Here is a 21,162-nt window from a genome sequence, read left to right as displayed (position 1 = left end):
TTATTGTTTTGAAACTTCTGTATGTGTAATGTTTACTGTTCATTTTTTATTGTTTATTTGACTTTTGTATATTATCTACCTCACTTGCTTTGGCAATGTTAACACATGTTTCCCATGCCAATAAAGCCCTTTGAATTGAATTGAATTGAGAGAGAGAGAAAATACCACCAATATGTATCAGTTTATTTATCTTCCTCTAGTATTTATACTACAACTATTTGCACATTGTTAAAACTTAGCTGATAATATATAACACTTGAAATGTCTTAATCTTTTTCGAACATTTGTGAGTGCAATGTTTACCGTTAATTTCTAATCAGTTTTTGTTGATATATTTTTGTGTGTTGTCATTTTTGTTCAATTAAATTGCTCTGGTAATGTAAACATGCTTTATTGGCATGGGAAACATGTTGAACTGAAATTTAATTGAGGGAGAACGAAAGAGAGAGAGAGAGTACCGCCTCAGCCTCCGCTGTTGAGTTCCGCTGATGTCAGTGAGCCAGGCGATGTCATGTTGGTTTCTATTTACAGGGTTCTCGTTCTCTCTCTCTCTCTCTCTCTCTGTCTCTCTCCGACACTGATTCTAACGCACCACACATTTATATCCGCTGACACGGTGGAATGATGCGCCGATGAAACAAACAACACAGGACAATCGTCCCGATTTCACGCATATTCCCTCATTTTCTGTCCTCGTCGCTTCCGATGCCAAATGATGCACCTTTCAAGCGATTCGCATCGCGTCGTAGCTACAACAATTCAATAACATCCCCCGCTCTCCGCCATTCCCTGTGGATGCTGCTGGTAGTATGGTGATGCTGGCGATAAAATACAGCTCCGTTTGGTGAAAGACTTGGGAGGCTTCGGGTCAATCGGGGGAAGTGACGGGGTTCAGTCTAAAGGTAAGACCAGTGCGATGCAGATTCATGCTGGCCGGAGCACTGCAATGCTATTTTTTTGTTTAGCGGTGCGAGAGAGCGGGAGGGAGGGAGGGAGGACGAGAAGGGACGGGAGAATAGCCATCCCTTCCTTCGGTTAGCTTTTCTGCTGCAGCATCGCTTATAGCCGTTTCAGCTCTATTACACCGATATGTGTTACGTGCAGCACAAACCGAGTATTGGACCGATCACAAGCAGAGTGAACTGGGTTTAATATTCGATCCGTTTGTAATAGCCCAAGGCTAACGTCTGATGGTGTAGCCTATAGCCTAGGTTACTGTCGGCAGTCATAGACACGATTTGATGACGGGCATGCTATTCATTGTATAGTCGTCGATATCCTATGAATAATGATACCGACTGCATGTGAAGGTTTTGACACTGAAGGATGTATAGAGTTTATTTTATCTGCGATGATTGTTGATCAGGCGCTAACGTTACACCTCTCAGCATCAGCCATCGATTTCAACTGGTTATGTTTGGCCTTGGTATCTTTATTCAAAGTAAACACGTCCTATTGTAACTCACTGCTGTGCTACTGTGCCATCGGCATGACGTAATACTGTAGGCTAGCCTAGTAGGGATGCTTGCTTAGATATAGGCCCTGCCACTATAAACAACCGCTCTGTTCTATTTCTAATGCAAGCCTGCCAAGGGAGTGTCGCCAAGTGTTCTGTGAATTATTCAAACGAAAAAAAGGCTTTGTTTGCCCAGAAATCGTGTCTGTTTCTGTGCAGGCTATATTGTACATAACAGTGAGGCTCTCCAACATCAAGCACACGGGTTTTGGGAAACACAGCAGTCTGCAGCTCAGCTATCTACATAAGAAGTGCCTAGTGATGTTTATCTACTCAGGCCCTTGAGTGACAGACAGGCAGGTCCATAGACAATGTTTTACATGTATTTTTATTTAACCAGGTAAGTTGACTGAGAACACATTCCCATTCACAGCAACAACCTGGTGAATAGTGGAAGGGGTGATGAATGAGATGAATGAGCCAATTGGAAGCTGGGTATGATTAGGTAGCCATGATGGTATGAGGGTCAGATCACTACCTCGCTCTCGCTCTCTCTCTCTCTCTCTCTCTCTCTCTCTCTCTCTCTCTACATTTCTCCCTCTCGCTCTCTCTCTCTCTCTCTCTCTACATTTCTCTCTCTCTCTCTCTCTCTCTCTCTCTCTCTCTCTCTCTCTCTCTCTCTCTCTCTCTCTCTCTCTCTCTCTCTCTCTCTCTACCTTTCTCTCTCTCTCTCTCTGATCCAATGTTTACCATGTATTAATTCTCTCTCCCTCCTCCTAGGTTCCCAATGTTGAACATGTCGACCCCCAGCGAGCTCAAGTCTCCGTGTGTCCCGAGGAACGGCATGGTCAAGCTCCCCCCTCAGCCCAACGGTCTGGGCAGCGCCAGCATCACCAAGGGCACGCCCGCCGCCAAGAACCGTCTGTGCCAGTCCTCCTCCGTGCCCGGCATCCTACCCCCGCTTTCCCTGCCCTACCACCTGGATCCCCTCAACCCCCTGGGCTCTTTACCCACCGCAGCTTCTCTCCTGGGTCCAGACCTGGACCACAGCCCCCTGACGGCCCTCAAACCCCCGCTGCGCCAGGTCCCCCTCACCTTACCCAAGCCTCACCTTCCCCTCACCCTGCCTCTGGCCCTTCTGCTGCCCCTGGAGCGCCAGCTGGCCCTGGATGAGAAGCTGCTCAACAGGCTGCTGTGGTACTTCACCACGGCTGAGAAGTGTGTCCTGGCCCAGGTGTGTAGGACCTGGAGGAAGGTGCTGTACCAGCCTAAGTTCTGGGAGGGTGTCACGCCCATCCTCCATGCCAAGGAGCTGTACGCCCTGCTCCCCAGCGGAGAGAAGGAGTTTGTCAGCCTGCAGGCCTTCGCTCTCAGGGGGTTCCAGGCGTTCTGTCTGGTGGGAGTTTCGGACCTGGACATTTGTGAGTTCATTGATAACTACCCCCTGTCCAAGAAGGGGGTGAAGTCGGTCAGTCTGAAGAGGTCCACCATCACAGACGCAGGCCTGGAGGTGAGTCATTGTCATATATATATATAAATATATATATAAATATATATATATATATATATATATATATAAATATATATATATATATATATATATATATATAGTTACAGTCATGTGAGCACAAACATGTCATTTAGCACAGCCTTTCTCCATCCTCTCCTTGGGGACCAGCCTGTCCATGGATATGATCTATTCCCCAGCTAGGCATCTGATTCAACTGGTCAACTAATCATCAACTAATCATTATTAATCATCAACTAATCATTATTAATCATCAACTAATCATTATTAATCATCATTAATCATCAACTAATCATCATTAATCATCAACTAATCATCAAGCCCTTGACTACTTGAATCAGGTGAGCTGGTTAATTAATCATCAACTAATCATCATTAATCATCAACTAATCATCAAGCCCTTGACTACTTGAATCAGGTGAGCTGGTTAATTAATCATCAACTAATCATCAAGCCCTTGACTACTTGAATCAGGTGAGCTGGTTAATTAATCATCAACTAATCATCATTAATCATCAACTAATTATCAAGCCCTTGACTACTTGAATCAGGTGAGCTGGTTAATTAATCATCAAATAATCATCATTAATCATCAACTTATCATCAAGCCCTTGACTACTTGAATCAGGTGAGCTGGTTAATTAATCATCAACTAATCATTATTAATCATCAACTAATCATCAAGCCCTTGACTACTTGAATCAGGTGAGCTGGTTAATTAATCATCAACTAATCATCATTAATCATCAACTAATCATCAAGCCCTTGACTACTTGAATCAGGTGAGCTGGTTAATTAATCATCAACTAATCATCATTAATCATCAACTAATCATCAGTTCAGGGCTACAGTAAAACTGTGAAACGTCCGAGACTCCCTGAGGAAAAAAAGCATGTAGTGTGTGCATGCAATGGGAATCAACAATGTGTCCTACAGTACATGTAGCTTCCATTAGTCCTACAGTACATGTAGCTTCCATTAGTCCTACAGTACATGTAGCTTCCATTAGTCCTACAGTACATGTAGCTTCCATTAGTCCTACAGTACATGTAGCTTCCATTAGTCCAGTATATGTATCTTCCATTAGTCCTACAGTACATGTAACTTCCATTAGTCCTACAGTACATGTAACTTCCATTAGTCCTACAGTAGATGTAACTTCCATTAGTCCTACAGTATATGTATCTTCCATTAGTCCTACAGTAGATGTAACTTCCATTAGTCCTACAGTAGATGTAACTTCCATTAGTCCTACAGTAGATGTAGCTTCCATTAGTCCTACAGTACATGTAGCTTCCATTAGTCCAGTAGATGTAGCTTCCATTAGTCCTACAGTAGATGTAACTTCCATTAGTCCTACAGTACATGTAACTTCCATTAGTCCTACAGTACATGTAACTTCCATTAGTCCAGTAGATGTAGCTTCCATTAGTCCAGTAGATGTAACTTCCATTAGTCCAGTAGATGTAGCTTCCATTAGTCCTACAGTAGATGTAGCTTCCATTAGTCCTACAGTAGATGTAGCTTCCATTAGTCCTACAGTAGATGTAACTTCCATTAGTCCTACAGTAGATGTAACTTCCATTAGTCCTTCAGTAGATGTAGCTTCCATTAGTCCTACAGTAGATGTAACTTCCATTAGTCCTACAGTAGATGTAACTTCCATTAGTCCTACAGTACATGTAACTTCCATTAGTCCAGTAGATGTAACTTCCATTAGTCCAGTAGATGTAGCTTCCATTAGTCCTACAGTAGATGTAGCTTCCATTAGTCCTACAGTAGATGTAGTTTCCATTAGTCCTACAGTAGATGTAGCTTCCATTAGTCCTACAGTAGATGTAACTTCCATTAGTCCTTCAGTAGATGTAGCTTCCATTAGTCCTACAGTAGATGTAACTTCCATTAGTCCAGTAGATGTAGCTTCCATTAGTCCTACAGTAGATGTAACTTCCATTAGTCCTACAGTACATGTAGCTTCCATTAGTCCTACAGTACATGTAGCTTCCATTACTCCTACAGTAGATGTAGCTTACATTAGTCCTACAGTACATGTAGCTTCCATTACTCCTACAGTACATGTAGCTTCCATTAGTCCTACAGTACATGTAACTTCCATTAGTCCAGTAGATGTAGCTTCCATTAGTCCTACAGTAGATGTAGCTTCCATTAGTCCTTCAGTACATGTAGCTTCCATTAGTCCTACAGTACATGTAGCTTCCATTAGTCCTACAGTAGATGTAGCTTCCATTAGTCCTACAGTAGATGTAGCTTCCATTAGTCCTACAGTAGATGTAGCTTCCATTAGTCCTACAGTACATGTAGCTTCCATTAGTCCTACAGTACATGTAGCTTCCATTACTCCTACAGTAGATGTAGCTTCCATTAGTCCTACAGTACATGTAGCTTCCATTACTCCTACAGTACATGTAGCTTCCATTAGTCCTACAGTAGATGTAGCTTCCATTAGTTCTACAGTAGATGTAGCTTCCATTAGTCCTACAGTAGATGTAGCTTCCATTAGTCCTACAGTACATGTAGCTTCCATTAGTCCTACAGTACATGTAGCTTCCATTACTCCTACAGTAGATGTAGCTTCCATTAGTCCTACAGTACATGTAGCTTCCATTACTCCTACAGTACATGTAGCTTCCATTAGTCCTACAGTACATGTAACTTCCATTAGTCCAGTAGATGTAGCTTCCATTAGTCCTACAGTAGATGTAGCTTCCATTAGTCCTTCAGTACATGTAGCTTCCATTAGTCTTACAGTACATGTAGCTTCCATTAGTCCTACAGTACATGTAGCTTCCATTAGTCCTACAGTACATGTAGCTTCCATTAGTCCTACAGTAGATGTAACTGCCATTAGTCCTACAGTACATGTAGTTTCCATTAGTCCAGTAGATGTAGCTTCCATTACTCCTACAGTAGATGTAGCTTCCATTAGTCCTACAGTAGATGTAACTTCCATTAGTCCTACAGTACATGTAGCTTCCATTAGTCCTACAGTAGATGTAGCTTCCATTAGTCCTTCAGTACATGTAGCTTCCATTAGTCCTACAGTACATGTAGCTTCCATTAGTCCAGTAGATGTAGCTTCCATTACTCCTACAGTAGATGTAGCTTCCATTAGTCCTACAGTAGATGTAGCTTCCATTAATCCTACAGTCAAGGGTGTAAACAGGCTTACTGTACAGATGGGATCAATCCTCATTGCTGTCCTACAGTGATGCTGTGAAGCTCTACGGGCCCTGGACAGAAGTAGTGTCGTATAGGAATATGGTGTCTTTATAGTAATATAACACCTTACTTTATAGTAATATAATGCAATACACTTTATAGTAATATAATGCAGTACTTTATAGTAATATAACACAATACTTTATAGTAATATAACACAATACTTTATAGTAATATAACACACTACTTCATAGTAATATAACACCTTACTGTATAGCAATATAATGCAATACTTCATAGTAATATAACACAATATTTTAAAGTAATATAACACCTTACTTTATAGTAATGTAATGCAATACTTTATAGTAATTTAACACCTTACCTTATAGTAATATAATGCAATACTTTTTAGTAATATAACGCAAATCTTTATAGTAATATAACGTGTTACCTTATAGTAATTTAATGCAATACACTTTATAGTAATATAATGCAATACTTTATAGTAATATAACACACTACTTCATAGTAATGTAACACAGTACTGTATAGTAATATAACACAATACTTTATAGTAATATAACACAATGCTTCATAGTAATATAACACCTTACTGTATAGTAATATAGTGCAATACTTCATAGTAATATAACACAATATTTTATAGTAATATAACACCTTACTTTATAGTAATGTAATGCAATACTTTATAGTAATATAACGCAATACTTTATAGTAATATAACGTGTTACCTTATAGTAATTTAATGCAATACACTTTATAGTAATATAATGCAATACTTTATAGTAATATAACACCTTACTTTATAGTAATATAACATGTTACTTTATAGTAATATAATGCAATACTTTATAGTAATATAACACACTACTTCATAGTAATATAACACAATACTTTATAGTAATATAACACCTTACTTTATAGTAATGTAATGCAATACTTTATAGTAATATAACACAATACTTTATAGTAATATAACGTGTTACTTTATAGTAATATAATGCAATACACTTTATAGTAATATAATGCAATACTTTATAATAATATAACACCTTACTTTATAGTAATATAACGTGTTACTTTATAGTAATATAATGCAATACTTTATAGTAATATAACACCTTACTTTATAGTAATATAACACAATACTTTATAGTAATGTAACACAGTACTGTATAGTAATATAACACAATACTTTATAGTAATATAACACAATACTTCATAGTAATATAACGCAATACTTTATAGTAAAATCTCGCATTACTTTATAGTAATATAACGGGTTACTTTATAGTAATATAACACAATACTTTATAGTAATATAATGCAATACTTTATAGTAATATAACGGGTTACTTTAAAGTAATATAACGTGTTACTTTTGTTAATCCTCGGCATCAATATCAACACAATGCACTCCCTGAACTCGGAAAGCCTGCCACCCCACCGCTGCGTAACCTAGTAACAGTCACTGGGCGAGCTGGATTCCGCTGTAGCTGGGCACCATGTCAACTAGGTCACCAGGGATCACATGGAATGTGGAATGTCACATCACATGACCTTGCTCACTGGTCACATGATCATGGGACAGAGAGAGGAGAGATGTTTTATTAGAATGGTTAATGGTTAAGGTTAGTGTTTGAGGCTGGTGAGCTGGTCCTAGATCTGTGGAACGTTTATCCCCAGCAGGTAAACAATCGATAGAGTGAGTAGAATGAACATGAGTCTCTATGAAACGTGAGATGTCACAGGTGTGACTGTAAATGCAACCATTGTCTATTATAATAACAATAGCATAGCTGAGTTTCTGATTGTCTATGTAAACACAGCATCACCGAAGGAGAAAATGTTTGGTAAAGTGACTTGGCATTCCATTCCAAAACACCCCTCATACATGGAATCAGAATAGTCAACGATCCACACTGCTTGTCTGTGGTGGTGGTGGTGGTGTGAGTATGGACTACTGTGGTGGTGTTGTGAGTGTGGACTACTGTGGTGGTGTTAATATGGACTACTGTGGTGGTGTTAGTATGGACTACTGTGGTGGTGTTGTGAGTATGGACTACTGTGGTGGTGTTAGTATGGACTACTGTGGTGTTGTGAGTATGGACTACTGGGGTGGTGTTAGTATGGACTACTGTGGTGGTGTTAGTATGGACTACTGTGGTGGTGTTAGTATGGACTACTGTGGTGGTGTTAGTATGGACTACTGTGGTGGTGTTAGTATGGACTACTGTGATGTTGTGAGTATGGACTACTGTGGTGGTGTTGTTATTATGGACTACTGTGGTGGTGTTGTGTGTATGGACTACTGTGGTGTTGTTAGTATGGACTACTGTGGTAGCGTTGTGTGTATGGACTACTGTGGTGGTGTTGTGAGTATGGACTACTGTGGTGGTGTTAGTGTGGACTACTGTGGTGGTGTTGTGAGTATGGACTACTGTGGTGGTGTTAGTATGGACTACTGTGGTGGTGTTAGTATGGACTACTGTGGTGGTGTTAGTATGGACTACTGTGGTGGTGTTGTGTGTATGGACTACTGTGGTGGTGTGAGTATGGACTACTGTGGTGTTGTTAGTATGGACTACTGTGGTGGCGTTGTGTGTATGGACTACTGTGGTGTTGTTAGTATGGACTACTGTGGTGGTGTTGTGTGTATGGACTACTGTGGTGGTGTTAGTATGGACTACTGTGGTGGTGTTGTGAGTATGGACTACTGTGGTGGTGTTAGTGTGGACTACTGTGGTGTTGTGAGTATGGACTACTGTGGTGGTGTTAGTATGGACTACTGTGGTGGTGTTAGTATGGACCACTGTGGTGGTGTTAGTATGGACTACTGTGGTGGTGTTAGTATGGACTACTGTGGTGGTGTTAGTATGGACTACTGTGGTGGTGTTAGTATGGACTACTGTGGTGGTGTTAGTATGGACTACTGTGGTGGTGTTAGTATGGACTACTGTGGTGGTGTTAGTATGGACTACTGTGGTGGTGTTAGTATGGACTACTGTGGTGGTGTTAGTATGGACTACTGTGGTGGTGTTAGTATGGACCACTGTGGTGGTGTTGTGATTGTGGACTACTGTGGTGGTGTTGTGAGTATGGACTACTGTGGTGGTGTTAGTATGGACTACTGTGGTGGTGTTAGTATGGACTACTGTGGTGGTGTTGTGATTGTGGACTACTGTGGTGGTGTTGTTAGTATGGACTACTGTGGTGGTGTTAGTATGGACTACTGTGGTGGTGTTAGTATGGACTACTGTGGTGGTGTTGTTAGTATGGACTTCTGTGGTGGTGTTGTGAATATGGACTACTGTGGTGGTGTTGTTAGTATGGACTACTGTGGTGGTGTTGTGAGTATGGACTACTGTGGTGTTGTTAGTATGGACTACTGTGGTGGTGTTGTGAGTGTGGACTACTGTGGTGTTGTTAGTATGGACTACTGTGGTGTTGTTAGTATGGACTACTGTGGTACAACTCTGATATAACTATAACTCTGATATAACTATAACTCTGATATAACTCTGAAATAACTCTGATATAACTCTGATATAACTCTGATATAACTCTGATATAACTATAAGTCTGATATAACTATAACTCTGATACAACTCTGATATAACTCTGATATAACTATAACTCTGATATAACTCTGATATAACTATAACTCTGATACAACTCTGATATAACTATAACTCTGATATAACTCTGATATAACTCTGATATAACTCTGATATAACTCTGATATAACTCTGATATAACTATAACTCTGATATAGCTCTGATATAACTATAACTCTGATACAACTCTGATATAACTCTGATACAACTCTGATATAACTCTGATATAACTCTGATATAACTATAACTCTGATATAACTCTGATATAACTACAACTCTGATATAACTATAACTCTGATATAACTATAACTCTGATATAACTATAACTCTGATATAACTATAACTCTGATATAACTATAACTCTGATATAACTATAACTCTGATATAACTCTGATATAACTATAACTCTGATATAACTCTGATATAACTATAACTCTGATATAACTATAACTCTGATATAACTCTGATAGAACTCTGATATAACTCTGATATAACTCTGATATAACTCTGATATAACTATAACTCTGATATAACTCTGATATAACTATAACTCTGATATAACTATAACTCTGATATAACTCTGATATAACTCTGATATAACTCTGATATAACTATAACTCTGATATAACTCTGATATAACTATAACTCTGATATTACTCTGATATAACTATAACTCTGATACAACTCTGATATAACTCTGATATAACTCTGATATAACTCTGATATAACTCTGATATAACTCTGATATAACTCTGATATAACTATAACTCTGATACATTCTGATATAACTCTGATATAACTATAACTCTGATACAACTCTGATATAACTCTGATATAACTATAACTCTGATATAACTATAACTCTGATACAACTCTGATAACTCTGATATAACTCTGATAAAACTCTGATACAACTCTGATATAACTCTGATATAACTATTACTCTGATATAACTATAACTCTGATATAACTATAACTCTGATATAACTCTGATAACTCTGATATAACTCTGATAAAACTCTGATACAACTCTGATATAACTCTGATATAACTCTAACTCTGATACAACTCTGATACAACTCTGATATAACTCTGATACAACTCTGATATAACTCTGATATAACTCTGATATAACTCTGATATAACTATAACTCTGATACAACTCTGATACAACTCTGATATAACTCTGATATAACTATAACTCTGATACAACTCTGATACAACTCTGATATAACTCTGATATAACTATAACTCTGATATAACTCTGATATAACTCTGATATAACTATAACTCTGATATAACTATAACTCTGATATAACTCTGATATAACTCTGATATAACTATAACTCTGATATTACTATAACTCTGATATAACTCTGATATAACTATAACTCTGATATAACTATAACTCTGATACAACTCTGATATAATTCTGATACAACTCTGATATAACTATAACTCTGATATAACTCTGATATAACTATAACTCTGATATAACTCTGATACAACTCTGATATAACTATAACTCTGATATAACTCTGATATAACTCTGATATAACTCTGAAATAACTCTGATATAACTCTGATATAACTATAACTCTGATACAACTCTGATACAACTCTGATATAACTCTGATATAACTATAACTCTGATATAACTCTGATATAACTATAACTCTGATACAACTCTGATATAACTATAACTCTGATACAACTCTGATATAACTATAACTCTGATATAACTCTGATATAACTATAACTCTGATACAACTCTGATATAACTCTGATATAACTATAACTCTGATATAACTCTAACTCTGATACAACTATAACTCTGATATAACTATAACTCTGATATAACTATAACTCTGATATAACTATAACTCTGATATAACTCTGATATAACTATAACTCTGATATAACTCTAACTCTGATACAACTATAACTCTGATATAACTATAACTCTGATATAACTATAACTCTGATATAACTATAACTCTGATATAACTCTGATATAACTATAACTCTGATATAACTCTGATATAACTATAACTCTGATATAACTATAACTCTGATATAACTATAACTCTGATATAACTATAACTCTGATACAACTCTGAAATAACTATAACTCTGATACAACTCTGATATAACTCTGATATAACTATAACTCTGATATAACTCTGATATACCTATAACTCTGATATAACTATAACTCTGAAATAACTATAACTCTGATACAACTCTGATATAACTATAACTCTGATATAACTCTGATATAACTAGAACTCTGTTACAACTCTGATATAACTATAACTCTGATATAACTCTGATATAACTATAACTCTGATATAACTATAACTCTGATATTACTATAACTCTGATATAACTCTGATATAACTATAACTCTGATATAACTCTGATACAACTCTGATATAACTATAACTCTGATACAACTCTGATATCACTATAACTCTGATATAACTATAACTCTGATATTACTATAACTCTGATATAACTCTGATATAACTATAACTCTGATATTACTATAACTCTGAGATAACTCTGATATAACTATAACTCTGATATAACTATAACTCTGATACAACTCTGATATAACTCTGATATAACTATAACTCTGATATAACTCTGATATAACTATAACTCTGATATAACTCTGATACAACTCTGATATAACTCTGATATAACTCTGATACAACTCTGATATAACTCTGATATAACTCTGATACATTCTGATATAACTCTGATATAACTCTGATATAACTATAACTCTGATACAACTCTGATATAACTCTGATACAACTCTGATATAACTCTGATATAACTATAACTCTGATATAACTCTGATATAACTATAACTCTGATATAACTCTGATACAACTCTGATATAACTCTGATATAACTCTGATACATTCTGATATAACTCTGATATAACTCTGATATAACTATAACTCTGATATAACTCTGATATAACTATAACTCTGATATAACTCTGATATTACTCTGATATAACTATAACTCTGATATAACTCTGATATTACTCTGATATAACTCTGATATTACTCTGATACAACTCTGTTACAACTCTGATATAACTCTGATACAACTCTGATATAACTCTGATATAACTCTGATACATTCTGATATAACTCTGATATAACTATAACTCTGATATAACTATAACTCTGATACAACTCTGATATAACTCTGATATAACTATAACTCTGATACAACTCTGATATAACTCTGATATAACTATAACTCTGATACAACTCTGATATAACTCTGATACATTCTGATATAACTCTGATATAACTATAACTCTGATATAACTATATATTCTGATATAACTATAACTCTGATACAACTCTGATATAACTCTGATATAACTATAACTCTGATACAACTCTGATATAACTATAACTCTGTTACAACTCTGATATAACTCTGATACAACTCTGATATAACTCTGATATAACTCTGATACATTCTGATATAACTCTGATATAACTATAACTCTGATATAACTCTGATATAACTCTGATATAACTATAACTCTGATACATTCTGATATAACTCTGATATAACTATAACTCTGATACAACTCTGATATAACTATAACTCTGATACAACTCTGATACAACTCTGATATAACTATAACTCTGATACAACTCTGATATAACTATAACTCTGATACAACTCTGATATAACTCTGATATAACTATAACTCTGATATAACTATAACTCTGATATAACTATAACTCCGATATTACTATAACTCTGATATAACTATAACTCTGATACAACTCTGATATAACTCTGATATAACTATAACTCTGATATAACTATAACTCTGATACAACTCTGATATAACTCTGATATAACTATAACTCTGATACAACTCTGATATAACTCTGATACAACTCTGATATAACTCTGATATGACTATAACTCTGATATAACTCTGATATAACTATAACTCTGATATAACTCTGATACAACTCTGATATAACTATAACTCTGATATAACTCTGATATAACTCTGATATAACTCTGATATAACTCTGATACAACTCTGATATAACTATAACTCTGAAATAACTATAACTCTGATATAACTCTGATATAACTCTGATATAACTATAACTCTGATACAACTCTGATATAACTCTGATATAACTCTGATATAACTATAACTCTGATATAACTCTGATACAACTCTGATATAACTATAACTCTGATATAACTCTGATATAACTCTGATATAACTCTGATATAACTATAACTCTGATATAACTCTGATACAACTCTGATATAACTATAACTCTGAAATAACTATAACTCTGATATAACTCTGATATAACTCTGATATAACTATAACTCTGATACAACTCTGATATAACTCTGATATAACTATAACTCTGATATAACTCTGATACAACTCTGATATAACTATAACTCTGATATAACTCTGATATAACTATAACTCTGATACAACTCTGATATAACTCTGATATAACTCTGATATAACTATAACTCTGTTACAACTCTGATATAACTATAACTCTGATATAACTCTGATATAACTATAACTCTGATATAACTCTGATATTACTCTGATATAACTATAACTCTGATATTACTCTGATATAACTATAACTCTGATATTACTCTGATATAACTCTGATATAACTATAACTCTGTTACAACTCTGATATAACTATAACTCTGATATAACTATAACTCTGATATAACTATAACTCTGATATAACTATAACTCTGATACAACTATAACTCTGATATAACTCTGATATAACTCTGATATAACTATAACTCTGATATAACTATAACTCTGATATAACTCTGATATTACTCTGATATTGTCACGATCGTCAAAGGGAGAGAGAGAGGACCAAGGTGCAGCGCGTGAAAAATACATCTTCTTTTTATTATAAGAAGGAAAAAACAACTCTGATACAACTCTGATATAACTCTGATATAACTCTAACTCTGATACAACTCTGATATAACTCTGATATAACTCTGATATAACTATAACTCTGATATAACTCTGATATAACTATAACTCTGATATAACTCTGATATAACTCTGATATAACTATAACTCTGATACAACTCTGATACAACTCTGATATAACTCTGATATAACTATAACTCTGATATAACTCTGATATAACTCTGATATAACTATAACTCTGATACAACTCTGATATAACTCTGATATAACTCTGATATAACTATAACTCTGATACAACTCTGATACAACTCTGATATAACTATAACTCTGATATAACTCTGATACAACTCTGATATTACTCTGATATAACTCTGATATAACTATAACTCTGATATAACTCTGATATAACTATAACTCTGATACAACTCTGATACAACTCTGATATAACTATAACTCTGATACAACTCTGATACAACTCTGATATAACTCTGATATAACTATAACTCTGATATAACTCTGATATAACTCTGATATAACTATAACTCTGATATAACTATAACTCTGATACAACTCTGATATAACTCTTATACAACTCTGATATAACTCTGATATAACTATAACTGATATAACTATAACTCTGATATAACTCTGAAATAACTATAACTCTGATACAACTCTGATATAACTCTGATATAACTCTGATATAACTATAACTCTGATATAACTATAACTCTGATACAACTCTGATATAACTATAACTCTGATACAACTCTGATATAACTAGAACTCTGATATAACTCTGATATAACTCTGATATAACTATAACTCTGATATAACTCTGATATAACTATAACTCTGATATAACTCTGATATAACTATAACTCTGATATTACTCTGATATAACTATAACTCTGATATAACTATAACTCTGATATAACTCTGATATAACTCTGATATAACTATAACTCTGATATAACTCTGATATAACTATAACTCTGATATAACTCTGATATAACTATAACTCTGATATAACTCTGATATAACTATAACTCTGATATTACTCTGATATAACTATAACTCTGATATAACTATAACTCTGATATAACTATAACTCTGATATAACTCTGATATAACTCTGATATAACTATAACTCTGATATAACTCTGATATAACTCTGATATTACTCTGATATAACTATAACTCTGATATTACTCTGATATAACTGATATAACTATAACTCTGATATAACTCTGATATTACTCTGATACAACTCTGATATAACTCTGATATAACTCTGATATAACTCTGATATAACTCTGATATAACTCTGATATAACTCTGATATAACTCTGATACAACTCTGATATAACTCTGATATAACTATAACTCTGATATTACTCTGATATAACTCTGATATAACTATAACTCTGATATAACTCTGATATAACTCTGATACAACTCTGATATAACTCTGATATAACTCTGATATAACTCTGATACAACTCTGATATAACTCTGATATAACTATAACTCTGATATTACTCTGATATAACTCTGATATAACTATAACTCTGTTACAACTCTGATATAACTATAACTCTGATATAACTCTGATATTACTCTGATATAACTATAACTCTGATATAACTCTGATATAACTATAACTCTGATACAACTCTGATATAACTCTGATATAACTCTGATATAACTATAACTCTGATACAACTCTGATATAACTCTGTTACAACTCTGATATAACTATAACTCTGATATAACTCTGATATTACTCTGATATAACTACAACTCTGATATAACTCTGATATAACTATAACTCTGATATTACTCTGATATAACTATAACTCTGATATTACTCTGATATAACTATAACTCTGATATAACTCTGATACAACTCTGATATAACTCTGATATAACTATAACTCTGTTACAACTCTGATATAACTATAACTCTGATATAACTCTGATATTACTCTGATATAACTATAACTCTGATATAACTCTGATATAACTAGAACTCTGTTACAACTCTGATATAACTATAACTCTGATATAACTATAACTCTGATATAACTATAACTCTGATATAACTATAACTCTGATATAACTATAACTCTGATATAACTATAACTCTGATATAACTATAACTCTGATATAACTATAACTCTGATATAACTCTGATATAACTATAACTCTGATATAACTATAACTCTGATATAACTCTGATATTACTCTGATATAACTATAACTCTGATATTACTCTGATATAACATAACTCTGATATTACTCTGATATAACTCTGATATAACTATAACTCTGTTATAACTCTGATATAACTACAACTCTGATATAACTATAACTCTGATATAACTATAACTCTGATATAACTCTGATATAACTCTGATATAACTATAACTCTGATATAACTATAACTCTGATATAACTCTGATATAACTATAACTCTGATATAACTCTGATATAACTATAACTCTGATACAACTCTGATATCACTATAACTCTGATATAACTATAACTCTGATATTACTATAACTCTGATATAACTCTGATATAACTATAACTCTGATATTACTATAACTCTGAGATAACTCTGATATAACTATAACTCTGATATAACTATAACTCTGATACAACTCTGATATAACTCTGATATAACTATAACTCTGATATAACTCTGATATAACTATAACTCTGATATAACTCTGATACAACTCTGATATAACTCTGATATAACTCTGATACAACTCTGATATAACTCTGATATAACTCTGATACATTCTGATATAACTCTGATATAACTCTGATATAACTATAACTCTGATACAACTCTGATATAACTCTGATACAACTCTGATATAACTCTGATATAACTATAACTCTGATATAACTCTGATATAACTATAACTCTGATATAACTCTGATACAACTCTGATATAACTCTGATATAACTCTGATACATTCTGATATAACTCTGATATAACTCTGATATAACTATAACTCTGATATAACTCTGATATAACTATAACTCTGATATAACTCTGATATTACTCTGATATAACTATAACTCTGATATAACTCTGATATTACTCTGATATAACTCTGATATTACTCTGATACAACTCTGTTACAACTCTGATATAACTCTGATACAACTCTGATATAACTCTGATATAACTCTGATACATTCTGATATAACTCTGATATAACTATAACTCTGATATAACTATAACTCTGATACAACTCTGATATAACTCTGATATAACTATAACTCTGATACAACTCTGATATAACTCTGATATAACTATAACTCTGATACAACTCTGATATAACTCTGATACATTCTGATATAACTCTGATATAACTATAACTCTGATATAACTATATATTCTGATATAACTATAACTCTGATACAACTCTGATATAACTCTGATATAACTATAACTCTGATACAACTCTGATATAACTATAACTCTGTTACAACTCTGATATAACTCTGATACAACTCTGATATAACTCTGATATAACTCTGATACATTCTGATATAACTCTGATATAACTATAACTCTGATATAACTCTGATATAACTCTGATATAACTATAACTCTGATACATTCTGATATAACTCTGATATAACTATAACTCTGATACAACTCTGATATAACTATAACTCTGATACAACTCTGATACAACTCTGATATAACTATAACTCTGATACAACTCTGATATAACTATAACTCTGATACAACTCTGATATAACTCTGATATAACTATAACTCTGATATAACTATAACTCTGATATAACTATAACTCCGATATTACTATAACTCTGATATAACTATAACTCTGATACAACTCTGATATAACTCTGATATAACTATAACTCTGATATAACTATAACTCTGATACAACTCTGATATAACTCTGATATAACTATAACTCTGATACAACTCTGATATAACTCTGATACAACTCTGATATAACTCTGATATGACTATAACTCTGATATAACTCTGATATAACTATAACTCTGATATAACTCTGATACAACTCTGATATAACTATAACTCTGATATAACTCTGATATAACTCTGATATAACTCTGATATAACTCTGATACAACTCTGATATAACTATAACTCTGAAATAACTATAACTCTGATATAACTCTGATATAACTCTGATATAACTATAACTCTGATACAACTCTGATATAACTCTGATATAACTCTGATATAACTATAACTCTGATATAACTCTGATACAACTCTGATATAACTATAACTCTGATATAACTCTGATATAACTCTGATATAACTCTGATATAACTAAAACTCTGATATAACTCTGATACAACTCTGATATAACTATAACTCTGAAATAACTATAACTCTGATATAACTCTGATATAACTCTGATATAACTATAACTCTGATACAACTCTGATATAACTCTGATATAACTATAACTCTGATATAACTCTGATACAACTCTGATATAACTATAACTCTGATATAACTCTGATATAACTATAACTCTGATACAACTCTGATATTACTCTGATATAACTATAACTCTGTTACAACTCTGATATAACTATAACTCTGATATAACTCTGATATAACTATAACTCTGATATAACTATAACTCTGATATAACTATAACTCTGATATAACTATAACTCTGATATAACTCTGATATTACTCTGATATAACTATAACTCTGATATTACTCTGATATAACTATAACTCTGATATTACTCTGATATAACTCTGATATAACTATAACTCTGTTACAACTCTGATATAACTATAACTCTGATATAACTATAACTCTGATATAACTATAACTCTGATATAACTATAACTCTGATACAACTATAACTCTGATATAACTCTGATATAACTCTGATATAACTATAACTCTGATATAACTATAACTCTGATATAACTCTGATATTACTCTGATATTGTCACGATCGTCAAAGGGAGAGAGAGAGGACCAAGGTGCAGCGCGTGAAAAATACATCTTCTTTTTATTATAAGAAGGAAAAAACAACTCTGATACAACTCTGATATAACTCTGATATAACTCTAACTCTGATACAACTCTGATATAACTCTGATATAACTCTGATATAACTATAACTCTGATATAACTCTGATATAACTATAACTCTGATATAACTCTGATATAACTCTGATATAACTATAACTCTGATACAACTCTGATACAACTCTGATATAACTCTGATATAACTATAACTCTGATATAACTCTGATATAACTCTGATATAACTATAACTCTGATACAACTCTGATATAACTCTGATATAACTCTGATATAACTATAACTCTGATACAACTCTGATACAACTCTGATATAACTATAACTCTGATATAACTCTGATACAACTCTGATATTACTCTGATATAACTCTGATATAACTATAACTCTGATATAACTCTGATATAACTATAACTCTGATACAACTCTGATACAACTCTGATATAACTATAACTCTGATACAACTCTGATACAACTCTGATATAACTCTGATATAACTATAACTCTGATATAACTCTGATATAACTCTGATATAACTATAACTCTGATATAACTATAACTCTGATACAACTCTGATATAACTCTTATACAACTCTGATATAACTCTGATATAACTATAACTGATATAACTATAACTCTGATATAACTCTGAAATAACTATAACTCTGATACAACTCTGATATAACTCTGATATAACTCTGATATAACTATAACTCTGATATAACTATAACTCTGATACAACTCTGATATAACTATAACTCTGATACAACTCTGATATAACTAGAACTCTGATATAACTCTGATATAACTCTGATATAACTATAACTCTGATATAACTCTGATATAACTATAACTCTGATATAACTCTGATATAACTATAACTCTGATATTACTCTGATATAACTATAACTCTGATATAACTATAACTCTGATATAACTATAACTCTGATATAACTCTGATATAACTCTGATATAACTATAACTCTGATATAACTCTGATATAACTCTGATATTACTCTGATATAACTATAACTCTGATATTACTCTGATATAACTGATATAACTATAACTCTGATATAACTCTGATATTACTCTGATATAACTCTGATACAACTCTGATATAACTCTGATATAACTATAACTCTGATATAACTCTGATATAACTCTGATATAACTATAACTCTGATACAACTCTGATATAACTCTGATATAACTCTGATATAACTATAACTCTGATACAACTCTGATATAACTCTGTTAC

General features: G+C 33.3%; 1 protein-coding gene across 1 annotated transcript in view; it reads left to right on the top strand.

The window, feature by feature from the left end:
- The first annotated feature begins 567 nt into the window (after positions 1 to 567).
- The window catches only part of LOC129848847 (F-box/LRR-repeat protein 16-like), a 37,022-nt gene continuing 16,427 nt past the window's right edge, over positions 568 to 21,162 (top strand). The window contains exons 1-2 of the mRNA XM_055915936.1: positions 568 to 902; positions 2,237 to 2,966. Coding sequence (XP_055771911.1) covers positions 2,244 to 2,966 — 723 coding nt within the window. The 5' untranslated portion in view covers positions 568 to 902; positions 2,237 to 2,243. The remainder of the gene's footprint in view (positions 903 to 2,236; positions 2,967 to 21,162) is intronic.

Source organism: Salvelinus fontinalis, unplaced genomic scaffold (assembly GCF_029448725.1).
Source record: "Salvelinus fontinalis isolate EN_2023a unplaced genomic scaffold, ASM2944872v1 scaffold_1222, whole genome shotgun sequence".
In the NCBI taxonomy this organism is placed as follows: domain Eukaryota; kingdom Metazoa; phylum Chordata; class Actinopteri; order Salmoniformes; family Salmonidae; genus Salvelinus; species Salvelinus fontinalis.
This window is presented reverse-complemented; position numbering and strand designations above follow the sequence as displayed.